General features: G+C 48.8%; 1 protein-coding gene across 1 annotated transcript in view; it reads left to right on the top strand.

Annotated features, from left to right (window-relative positions):
* The window catches only part of pitpnm3 (PITPNM family member 3), a 62,320-nt gene that overhangs the window by 24,283 nt on the left and 25,537 nt on the right, over window positions 1-12,500 (top strand). The window contains exons 4-5 of the mRNA XM_056610793.1: window positions 9,237-9,307; window positions 10,374-10,594. Coding sequence (XP_056466768.1) covers window positions 9,237-9,307; window positions 10,374-10,594 — 292 coding nt within the window. The remainder of the gene's footprint in view (window positions 1-9,236; window positions 9,308-10,373; window positions 10,595-12,500) is intronic.

The following is a 12,500-nucleotide window of genomic DNA, read 5'->3' as shown; positions in this document are numbered from 1 at the left end:
AATCTCACCTGCACCCCGTTTTCTCGTCTCATTTTTTCTTTTCATCCTATCGGTTCATCCCCTCGCTCAATGCATCTCTTTATCTCTCTCTATCGCTCTCTCTCTCTCTCTCTCTCTCTCTGTCCCTCTCTTGCCCTGATTCTCTCTCTCCCTTCCTATCTCTCGCTCTCTCTCTCTCTTTCGCACTCACTCTAGCTCTCTCTCCCTCTATCTTCCCCTGGTTCTCTCGTCCCCTCTCTCTCTCCCCCTCTCTCTCCATGGCTCTATCTCCAGTCATCCTAACTCTCTCTGTTTTTCTATTTCTAATCTCCCGTGGAGCCGGCAGCCATAGGGGAAACACAACACAGCCTCCCCCCAAAACAAGGATACTCCAGCGGTAGGAGAGAGAGAGAGAGAGAGAGAGACAGCTGATCTCCTCCCATCGCTCCCTCAGAGAGAGAGACAGAGAGAGAGACAGAGACAGAGAGAGAGAGAGAGAGAGAGAGAGAGAGTCAGAGACAGAGACAGAGACAGAGACAGACAGACAGACAGACAGACAGACAGACAGACAGCGAGAGAGAGCGAGAGAGAGAGAGACAGACAGAGAGAGACAGAGAGAGAGAGAGAGCGAGAGAGAGACAGAGAGATCGAGAGAGAGAGAGAGAGCGATAGAGAGAGAGCGAGAGGGACAGCTGATCTCCTCCCATCACTCCCTCAGCGCGCCATTGTTTGGCGGGATTCCATCCTGCTCACAAACACAAACAGCGCTATCAGCGTCATCCATCATCAACCTTCTCTCTCTCTCTCTCTCTCTCTCTCTCTCTCTCTCTCTCTCTCGCTTTGTTTAACGTAATCAAAGTCCGCCGCGCCCTCATGACGTGTGCCGCGGCTGACTCCATGGCGAAGAGTGAGTGACACCTGGATGCACGCGTGAGGCGGTGGAAACGAGGTGCAACGTTTTTTACCCGACGGCCCGTCGGAGCCCTGTTAGAACCGAGACGACCAATCAGGCGTGTGACGCCGTTCAGACTGACCCCGGTGGTCACATGACGACCTATACATATCAGGGTGGGATGGACACTCCTGGAGCCACACCAGCCCCCCCATTGCCCGTCCGTGAAATAACGAATCCTACTATGGCCACGCAAAGACCCCGAAAAGACACGCCACAGACGTCAACCCTAGCTTTGATTCGACCGTCTATGGATTCGACTACCGCGCTTTTACTGGCTTGTTATAATCCGTTAGGGTTAGGGTTAGAGCTCTTTTGTGACGCTCTCGAATGCTCACAGCGAGGGCACCATAGAGTTCTAAAATGTCCAGTTGAGTTGCATGCAACCCGGCCAATCGCAGACTGAGTAGGGCGGGTCTTGGCATGGCCATAGTAGGATTCGTAAATTCACCACCAAGTCTCTGGGTGTCGCGGTCTCACGCCCCGACACCCAGAGGTTCATCTCAGCTCATCTGTATTCTGCTCGGCACCACGGCCCGCTGCAGTCGTCCCCGACGCACCGCACGCGGCCAGACGCTACCGACCCCCCCCCCCCCCCCCCCCATGACTGATTTCTCCCTGCTCCCCCCCCCCCCCCCCGTAGGCGGGAGCAACACGTAGCCCGCGGCTAGCGGTGTAGCTTCTTTCAACACACGTTATAAAGGATGAGGCATGAAGCAGAGGGGACGGCTCTAATGAGAACATGGTTGATGCGTGCGTGTTTGTGTGTCTGCGGTTGTGTGTGTTTCTGTGTTTCTGTGTGTATGGGGGTGTTTCTGTCTGTGAGTGTGTAGGTGTGTGTATGTGTTTGTGCATGTGTGGTGTGGGCGCCTGGTCTGTGATGCTCAACAGTGGGATAACGAATCGGAACAGAAACAGGGTTGGCAGTGAAATCAAACTTATGACATTTATTCATAAAGGTGGGGGGAAAAGGGAGGGGGGCAAAAGGCAACTCAAATCTTCACCGGGTCGGCGGTTGATGTCAGGATGCTCTGTCTGGCTCTTCCTGTCATCGGGGGCAGAGAGAGAGAGGGACAGGCCAAGCTTAGTGGGGTCTGTGGTCCCTGCCACTGACCTCTTCGCCCAGGCTCGGCTCTTGGTTCTTCTTGGGAGTTTTGGGGGTTCCTCTTCAGCTGCAGGCCTTCTCTCTCGTATCAGCACGACACAATTTACACAGATCAAAGAAACAGTCCTTCAGCCAACTTGGACATCGTTTCACTATAAGGGTTCAGTTGGGTCAAGAGGGTTGGCCACAGGCCTCTTACCACAAGACTGGCCTAGTGTGTGTCTGGTCTCCACACGCTCCTCCAGCCAGTCTGTCTTCAGCTTGTTCTGGTGGGGTTGAAAGGCCTCCTGATTGCCGGGCTAACTCAGCACACCTGTGAGTGATAAGCTGAGACACCTGAGTAGGGCGGCGTCTCTATAGTCCTTTTTCCATCAAAAAGATAATGCGCTTTAAAATGATGCGCATCAAAAGTTAGTGCGACATATGTGATGGAAAAAGTGTTATATCGCTCTAACGCCGATTTTGTCGCACTAAGTTAATTCGCTCTGCAGAGGTGGTTTTGGGAAAGTTCTAGCGACATAAAAGTAATGGAAAACGGCTGAAGCGATATAGAATGTCGCGCATGCGCATTGTTGATGGAAAATCATCTAGCGGGTCAGAAAAATGCGCTTCAACACGGGGCATTGTGACACAATTTTAATTCGCTATAATCATTCTGTCGATGGAAAACCGTTTAGGCGCTTCTTATGTCGCTACAAATTAATTCGCTTGAAAATCTGATGGAAAAAGGACTTATGACACAGCTTTTAGGGTAGTACCTCCCATCCAACACCACACCCCTTGGCTGCCTTTGGCTGCCTTTGTGGCCACCATTTGGCCATGTGGGGCACTGCTCACCGGCTGGGCCATCACAGTGGATGTTCATCCATGTATTTGTATGTATATTTGCGCTTGTGTGTGCGTGTGTGTATGTGTGTGTAACAAAGTCTATACTAACCATAAGGGGATCACACACTTACCGTCCACCACATACAACGCTCTACACACGCTAACCCATTGCTCTTCTGACTCCGTCCTCATCCACCCGTTACATTATTATTATTATAACCTTTATTTAACCATGTTTAGTCTCATTGAGATTAAAATCTCGATTACAAGAGAGACCTGGTCAAGATGGACAGCAGTACACAGTTCCAACATAAAACACAAGACAAGTACAAGTTCAATACTAAATGCAATAGTAATCATACATTTAGATCAGAGTCCGACATCAATGTCTTTACAACAGCTTTATCTTCACTAAGAGTAACTAGGTCTTGAAGCTTGAGCTCTTTCGGCAGGTTATTCCAGGAAGATGTTGACGGCCCTTTTTCCCAGTTCTGTCCGCGCTTCAGCAACAGTCATAAGGACCATGTCCTGAGGCCATAACCCATGGGGGTTTATTGCGTGCGTTGTCTGTTCAGCAACACACACTCTGCGCCACACCCTCTCTGCTCTCGTATATTCACAGCCCTCGGCTGCAGTCGTCCCTCTGATGGAGGGGCCTGTCGCAGGGGGGGTGCATCATTCGCTATTTTGCGTTTTTTCTTGTGTGTATGTTTGTGAGAGTGTGTGTGTGTGTGTGTGTGTGTGTGTGTGTGTGTGTGTGTGTGTGTGTGTGTGTGTGTGTGTGTGTGTGTGTGTGTGTGTGTGTGTGTGTGTGTGTGTTTGGGGGGGGGGATGCTGGGGTCAGTTGGTTGTTTATTTGTGTGGATTTCCTTTCGGCACACATTTTTACCATCTGTGATAGAATATGACCCTGAAGGAGGGAGACGGAGAGAGGGATGGAGAGAGAGAGGGAGAGGGAGGGAGAGAGACACAGAGAGAAGGGAGAGAGAGAGAGAGCGGGAGGGAGAAAGAGAGAGAGAGTGAGAGAGGAAGGGAAAGAGAGAGAAAGAGAGGGAGAGAGAAAGAGAGAGAGGGAGGGAGAGACCGAGAGAGAAACAGAGGGAGAGGGTGGGCTGGACAGAAGGGTTTGATAATCAAAATGAAGGAACTCAGGTTTCTTATCGCCTCCTATGTGACAGGGCTGCTGATGGCATGGGGCCATTTGGCTCGTTACCAGCCTCGGCTGGAGTGGAGACGTTGATTTGACAGGAGAATATTCAGTGCCTGGGAGAGTCAACACGGAGCCGGGGTGACACCTTATAGGGTGCCTCGCTGATTGGCTAATGAGGCAGGCGTCAATGCAAATATGCACAGGTAGCTGGGGAGAATTGGGGGCAGATGCCTTTTTATGTGACTGACTGTGTGTGCGTGTGCGTGTGCGTGTGCGTGTGTGTGTGTGTGTGTGGACATGCCTCTCCCCCCCTGCTGAGGGGTTAATGATTTGCTATCAATGCAAACGATATGGACAGGTTCCAGGGGAACTAGTGGGCTGATGCCTGTTTTTGTGACTGATTGCTGTCTGTGTATGTATTTGTGTTTGTGTCTATGCATGTATGAACGCATGTGTGTGGACACGTATGAGCACTGATTGTTTGTTTTATGAGTGTGTATGAGAGCGTGTGTGTGTGTGTGTGTATGAGTGTGAGCGTGTTCGGTGTGTGTGTATGAGAGCATGTGTGTGGACATGTATGAGCACTGATTGTTTGTTTGTATATAAGTGTGTATGAGAGCATGTGTGTGTGTGTATGAGTGTGAGCGTGTGTGTCTCCCTGTATGTGCCTGTTAGTAAGTCATCATCGTTGATTACACGGTGCACCATCAAACACGGTGGCGGGGGGGGGGGTTCTCTCAGTGCTCCGTCCGCGGTCGGAGCGACAGGTCCGTGACGAGGCGCCGGCGAGCAGATGGCGGCCCCGGTTAGCATGCGGCCGGTGTGCCAGGGGTGTAGAAAGGGCTGTTCACCCTGGCACCAGGTGGCCCTGGCGCTGTGAAGGGCTCTCCTACAGGTCCTCCACCGCACAGTTGTGGATCTCCGGTGGGGCCGCAGCCGGAACCGCAGCATCGTTGACACGGACGCAGCGCATGGTTCATATCGGCCTCATTAGCATTGACGCCGGTCCGATGTTTTCAGTACTCCGATATATTCCGTACTCCGATGTCCTCGGTACTCCGATGCACTTGGTACTCCGATGATCTCGGTACTCCGATGCAATCGGTACTCCGATGCACTCTGTACTCTGATGCACTCTGTACTCCGATACTCTCCGTACTCCGAGGTTCTCAGCGGCCGGCCACGGCCGAGGAGAGGTCGCTGACTGGGTTGTGATTGATTGGGACAAGACGCTACGAGGCTACAGCGAGTCCTTGGGCTACGATGGCACACGCCTCCCTCAGAGAGTCAATGCCCTCGGTTTAAAATAGACATGCCTTGCATGCTTGGACGGTGATGCTAGCGAAAGGACGCTACGGTGATGCTACCGAAAGGACGCTACAGTGATGCTCCTGAAAGGACTCTACTGTGATGCTACCGAAAGGACTCTACTGTGATGCTACCGAAAGGACGCAACGGTGATGCTACCGAAAGGACTCTACTGTGATGCTACCGAAAGGACGCAACGGTGATGCTACCGAAAGGACGCTAGGGTGATGCTACCGAAAGGACTCTACTTTAATGCTACCGAAAGGACTCTACTGTGATGCTACCGAAAGGACTCTACTGTGATGCTAGCGAAAGAACTCTACGGTGATGCTACTGAAAGGACGCTACGTGATGCTACCGAAAGGACACTACGGTGATGCTTGCGAAAGGACGCTACGGTGATGCTACCGAAAGGTCGCTACGGTTTTATATAAATCTGTCAGTCCTAGGATTCTAGCAGAAATCCAATTAGCATGTCGTTAAAGTGACATGTGATTTGAAATGTAGTTCCACACGTTTCCCAGGGATATTAGTGGAACGGGTATATTGGGGGTATATTTTGAGGATGAGTGCAGCTTTTTGCATCTCATTGTGATTCTGTGCTCATGTCTCCGTCTGCCTGACACAGAATGATGAATCTGTCATGTTGGCAAACGTATTGTTGGCTTAGGAAATGAAGAGAGGAAGACAGTGTGACGCAAGGACATACAAAAAGATAGGTTGGAGAATAACAAGGATGAAAACATGCATCGATGAATGACTCTGAATGAGAGATTGAACAGCAGAGTCATTCCAGTGTCATGCCAGGATAAGCGCATATATTTAGATGAATTTGCCACCACTTAAATTTACACTTAGAGCATTTAGAAGACGCTTTTATCCAAAGCGACTTAGCAATAAGTACATCTTTCAAAAGAAGGTGAAGCATTATTTTGTTAATTATATTGTTCAGATAAACATTTAGACAGAGAGCATTGCAATAGAGAAACGGGTTTCTCTATTTCAAGATGATTGGCATCATCTTGTTTTGTCACGCTGTACAGGTCCCAAGCGTGTGAGCCAAGCCAAGCAGGCCTGTTGGAGAATTCATAATCACAGATATTAAAAATACCGTTGTTTCATGTTGATCCATTCCTCTGTGTATTGACAGCTGGCAGGTAGCAGGCTAACATCTGTTTCGGTGCCATCTTCATGTTGAGGCTTACATTGACCAAGAAATGAACAGATGCATTTCTTTTAGCTGTGACTTGGAGAAGTCGTAGTGAACCACACATGGGTAAAGAACCCATTAACGGTCATCCTTATGCACTCGGCTAATCTCATTTTTTCTCCAGCTGAGCCCTTTTCATAGCTCAATGGCCACTCCATTATTAATGTCTGGGTGTCCTCAGGTTTAAATAGAAAGATTAGAAGATCTTTCTCCCCTCTCTCCCCTCTCCCCCCTATTTCTCCCCTCTCTCCCCCTCTAGCCCCATCCCTCTATCACCCTTCTCTCCCCTGACTTACTCAAGGGGGTGAGATGGGGAGATTGAGGAGGAAGATGGGAGACAGGGGGGTGATAGCAGAGAGGAGAAAGAGGGGAAAGATGGGGAGAATTGAGTGAAAGGGAGGGGGGCGAAGGAGAGAGAGAGGGAGGTGAAAGAGAGAGAAAGAGAGGGGGAGAGAAGGGGTGTGGAGGGAGAGTTGGATAGAGAGATGGGGTAGAAGGGGAAAGAGAGGAGAATGATTTCATATTAGTACAAAAATGGTACATATCAGTGTTTGTTGTTAGAAGAGAAACAGTTGACCTGACTTCGTCTGTCCTCAACACATACATAATTAAACACGCGTACCTACACAGAGCATTGCATAGAATATGCTATTCCTTTTGTATTATTTGTCTGAGAAGCTCTATGAGATGGGATATTAATGTTTGGGAACATTGATCAAGACTGCAATGTCTTCTGACCCAAACACAAAGCAAATAACATTTGGATTATGTTATTAAATGCTTGAATGCTCAGTGGTTAAAAATAAATCCAGGCATTCCCATGTTTGTTGGGCATTAGGGGGATTCTTGGTTCATTTGTCCATCTTAAGGAGAAACGAGAAAGTGTCTCCATTGATTTCTTCTGTTACTTTGTGCCAGAAAATAGAGCAGCTGGCTGCAGCTCTGGGAGAGAGAGAGAGAGAGAGAGAGAGAGAGAGAGAGAGAGAGAGAGAGACACACAGTGAGAGAGTGAGACAGAGAGTTGGGGAGAGAGAGAGAGAAAGAGAGAGAGAGAGAGATTGGGGAGTGGGAGGGAGGTAGTGGTAGGTAGAGATTGGTAGAGAGAGGGAGAGAGAGGTAAACATGATGGGGTAGCTGTGACAGGGATAACATGAGGGACCGGTTCCAGAGACAGAAGAAGTTTGAGAGAGAGGAGAGAGACAGAGAGGTCCACATAGACAGACAGGCTGTGGGATGGCTATGGAGAAGTGATGGCCTGACAGCCGGTGGGCGTGCGAGACCCACCCCTGACACTCGTTTCCAGACGAGTGAGTTGAGATAAACAACTAGTATGCAGAGCAGAGTGCCAGAGAGCAAGAGACACTGACAGAGAGAGAGAGAGTGAGATCAATAGAGAGAGAGAGAGAGAGAGAGAGAGAGAGAGAGACCGAGAGGGAGAGAGATTGATCGATATAGAGGGTGAGAGAGAGCGAGAGAGAGAAATGTTTGGCAGATTCCATCATCAGAGAGAGAAAGAGAACAATAGACTGGACAGATTCCCATGGGTGGTGCATCAGGGTGGAGTCTGGGTATAGGTGGTGCAGCAGCCCACTCCTCTCACAGTATTGACCTGATCCTGCGGTTGTGACACTGCAGGGCGACACCCTAAGCTAGCTAGAAGCCGAGCATCGTTCCTCAGGTTTATATTGGCTGGGGTCTTCTGATCAATGGCAGGAAGATAACCTCTGCGACCTCTGGCTGGCCGGCTGGAAGACTCAACCGAAGTTACTGAACTTAAATTGCCCACTCTTTTTCATCTATCTATCTATCTATCTATCTATCTATCTATCTATCTATCTATCTACCTACCTACCTACCTATCTAGCAATATATACTGTGGAAACCCGGCACGGTGAGCGAACCACCTCCTCCCAAACAGGACACAACTTCGACGGGAAAAAAGCCAAAAAGGCATGTTTAATCCTAAACATAACACAAAGTCTCTGAAAACACAAAAGAACGAAAAACCTTGGAGGAATCAACGGTCCCACCCTTTGTGGGTGGAATCCCGTCACCCACGAGGAGCGGTCTCTCCGTAAGGAGCCACATGGCTGGGAGAGCCCCGAATGAGTGGAGAAGCAGGCTATTTAAGCCCTGCTTCTCCACCTGTTCCACAGGTGTTCTTCATGTCCTTAATTGGCCCGGGCCGGGTTGCCACAATACACAGAGATATCTATCTATATCTCTGTGTAACTATATGTATCTATGTGCATCTCTGTGTAACTTTCTGTATCTCTGTGTATCTCTAACTCTGTGTGTCTCTGTGTAACTCTCTGTATCTCTAACTATCTGTAACTGTATCTCTGTGTGTCTCTCTAGCTGTGGTTCTTACAGATGTACTGTATCTCTGTGTAACTCTCTGTAACTGTATCTCTGTGTAACTCTCTAACTGTATCTCTGTGTGTCTCTCTAGCTGTGTTTCTTACAGATGTACTGTATCTCTGTGTAACTCTCTCTAACTGTATCTCTGTGTGTCTCTCTAGCTGTGTTTCTTACAGATGTACTGTATCTCTGTGTAACTCTCTGTAACTGTATCTCTGTGTGTCTGTCTAGCTGTGTTTCTTACAGATGTACTGTATCTCTGTGTAACTCTCTGTAACTGTATCTCTGTGTGTCTCTCTAGCTGTGTTTCTTACAGATGTTCTGTGTCTTCCCTCCCCTCCAGCGGGTCTATACCACCTGGGGGACCCCCGCTGTCCCCCCCAGAACAGCATAGATGGTCTGGAGGACACCCCGGTAGGTCTACAGCTACAGTCGGCCACACACACAGCACACACAGCACACACAGTACACACAGTACACACAACACGCACAGCACTGAGCACACACGTCAAACTCCTGCACTAGCTCTGGATGGAGGATGGATAGACAGATAGATAGACAGGCAAACAGAGAGTCAGTCACTCAGTTAGACAGACAGACAGAGAGAGAGGGGGGTATGGATGGGGGACTGACAGAGAGACAGACAGAAAGAGAGAGAGAGAGAGAGAGAGAGAGAGAGAGAGAGAGAGAGAGAGAGAGAGAGAGAGAGAGAGAGAGAGAGAGAGAGAGAGAGAGAGAGAGAGAGAGAGAGAGAGAGAGAGAGAGAGAGAGAGAGAGAGAGAGAGAGAGACGTGGATAGATAGATACATAGATGGAAATAACATCTACCAGGAACATCCAAATATTTATCCACTAGGAAACAAAATAGGAATAAGGATATTGAGAGAATAAACCTGTAAACATAAAATACTGAAGTTACCTAACGTTCACCAGCCCTGTTGTATCATAACAGGGCGAAGCCACTATTAGTTGAAGCCACGACCACCTAAAGGCTGCCAGAGCTTTATGGTTTAACATTAAGTCATGGAGCCACTTTTCAGACACCTCTAATCAAAGCGCCTTACAGGTAAGGCTGAGAGCATTAAGAGCATACAATCAAAGTAGAGTATCTACAGAAAGGGTCTGTAGGTACAGTCTGCACGACTGATAAAAACACAAACCACAGCCAGACAGAGTGCAGTGGGGCCATAGGAGACTGACAGACGTTGGTTATATCTCAGAGACCGTAAATCCCAACAGAGCACGTTCTAACATGGAACCCAACTCACCAGAGAGAGAGGGAGAGAGAGAGAGAGAGAGAGAGAGAGAGAGAGAGAGAGAGAGAGAGAGAGAGAGAGAGAGAGAGAGAGAGAGAGAGAGAGAGAGAGAGAGAGAGAGAGAGAGAGAGAGAGAGAGAGAGAGAGCGAGACCTCTGCACTCAACAGCTGAGTGCCAAGCTCAGCCCATGACCTCCACACCTCTCCCTCACCCCTCTCCTCAGAAGAAGTGCCGGTCCCACGTGCTGCTGCTGGTGGTCCACGGCGGCAACATCCTCGACACGGCCAGCGGGGACCCCAGCGCCAAGGCGGGCGACGCCGCCACGCTGGCCTCCGTGCTGGAGAAGGTGACGCGGGCGCACTTCAAGGCGGCGGCGGAGCACGTGGTGATCCGCCTGGTGCCCTGCCCGGCCGTCTGCGCCGAGGCCTTCTCCCTCGTCTCACAGTAAGATGGACGCCGAGCCGGGGGGCCGGGGGTGGTACATTTATATTTAGGGCGTTTCAACACAATTATATCCCCAGATTTGGGAAGACCGTGATCACTCTCGCGGCAAAAGGCATACAACACTGTCCTTATTATGTAGATATAGTCACATCAAATTAAACATGGGAAACTCCACTACAAGCACACATAAGTCTTTTTTACACACACCAAACACAACTCAAACACCAAGCATATTAATTAGACAAATTAGACAATTAAAAATAGGCTGGAGCTTAAGAGGTAAAATTTAATTAAATTAAATTCAAAAAATAATTATAGCCCTTAATAACAGGTACAGTCTCAAAGGGCTTAACAAAGAGAAACAGCAATATATCGCGTCGGTACAGTAAGGAGGTTCATAAAACCAGGTGCCGAGCACTAAGAATCACTGGGTTAACCCATTCCTTGGATACAGCAAAGATAGCTAAGATAAGATCCTACACGATGCCAAGTACTATTTTTAAGTGCCAGGACGTACAACATACAATAAGTGCGTACATTAAGTGCCAGGTCCGTACAACATACAATAAGTGTGTAAGAGGGGTGTGGGGGGATAGGGGGGCGATATGCAGAGTCTAGTTGAACTCTGAACAAGTGAGTCTTGAGTCTTTTGTGAGAGCTGCTGAGCAAGGGAAGGAGACAGACACAGAATATAAATCTCTCGATTCAGCTAGATGGAAAGGGCGCTGTTGGCATGGGAAGTGAGGGGCCCGAAGCAGAAAGTAAAATTATGTCTTTCTCTGTCTCTTTGTACTCGAGGAACTCTCTCTCTCTCTCTTGCTTGTTCCCTTTCTGTGTTTCTCTCTGGGCGCCATCGCTCTCATTCCCCTCGCCGGTCGATCTCTCATTATTGTTGTCTCTATCCATCTCGACCACTGTCTCTCCATCCCTCTCCACTCTCTCTTGTTCAGGAGTGTCGCTTCGTGACTCATCGCGGTCGTGTTTGCAGACTTTCTGTTTTCTTTCTGAATTGAGTTCAACCGATTATTTTACAATTTTTTTTGTTGTTCTCTCAAATCCATGTGTTCATTTATTTGTATATTTTTCTGGTTAACTTTCCCATCATGGAAAGTAAAACGCTGCTGTACTTTGGGGGTGTTCACGAGGGGATGCATTCAGCCCGGTGACGTCCTGTTGTAGACATTTTGAGGCACCGTTGAACAGCAGGGATGGAGTTTAATTGACCCTGGGGAATACCGACCGATGATTCACCTGCCTTACCTACAGAGCCAGATGGTCAAAGGGAATCCCACATGAAGGTTAATGAGGAGAGAATATCGCCTCGGGATCCCTAAACGGACACACGGACACGGACACACATACACACACACAAACACGCACACACACACACACACACACACACACACACACACACACACACACACACACACACACACACACACACACACACACACACACACACACACACACACACACACACACACACACACACACACACACACACACACACAGATACAAACAGACACATACACACACACACACACATACACACACACACACAGGCACACACACATACATACACACACACACACACACACACACACACACACACACACACACACACACACACACACACACACACACACACACACACACACACACACACACACACACACACACACACACACACACACACCCACAGCAATGTTAAAACACATCATTTCTTTGCCACAATGAACATGTGGCCTGTGTGGAATGCTCATTTCCCCGCTGCTGCTGCTGTTTTTAATTGCTAACTCTTCCCATCAGTTAAAGTTACGGCCGCTGGGAAATGCCATTACCATCTCTCTCTCTCTCTCTGGAGGTTGGAAGGATTTGTTGTGATTGTTGGCTATAATCTGTTCCA

Source organism: Gadus chalcogrammus, chromosome 16 (assembly GCF_026213295.1).
Source record: "Gadus chalcogrammus isolate NIFS_2021 chromosome 16, NIFS_Gcha_1.0, whole genome shotgun sequence".
In the NCBI taxonomy this organism is placed as follows: Eukaryota; Metazoa; Chordata; class Actinopteri; order Gadiformes; family Gadidae; genus Gadus; species Gadus chalcogrammus.
The sequence above is the reverse complement of the archived record's forward strand: the minus strand, read 5'-3'. Positions and strand labels throughout refer to the sequence as shown.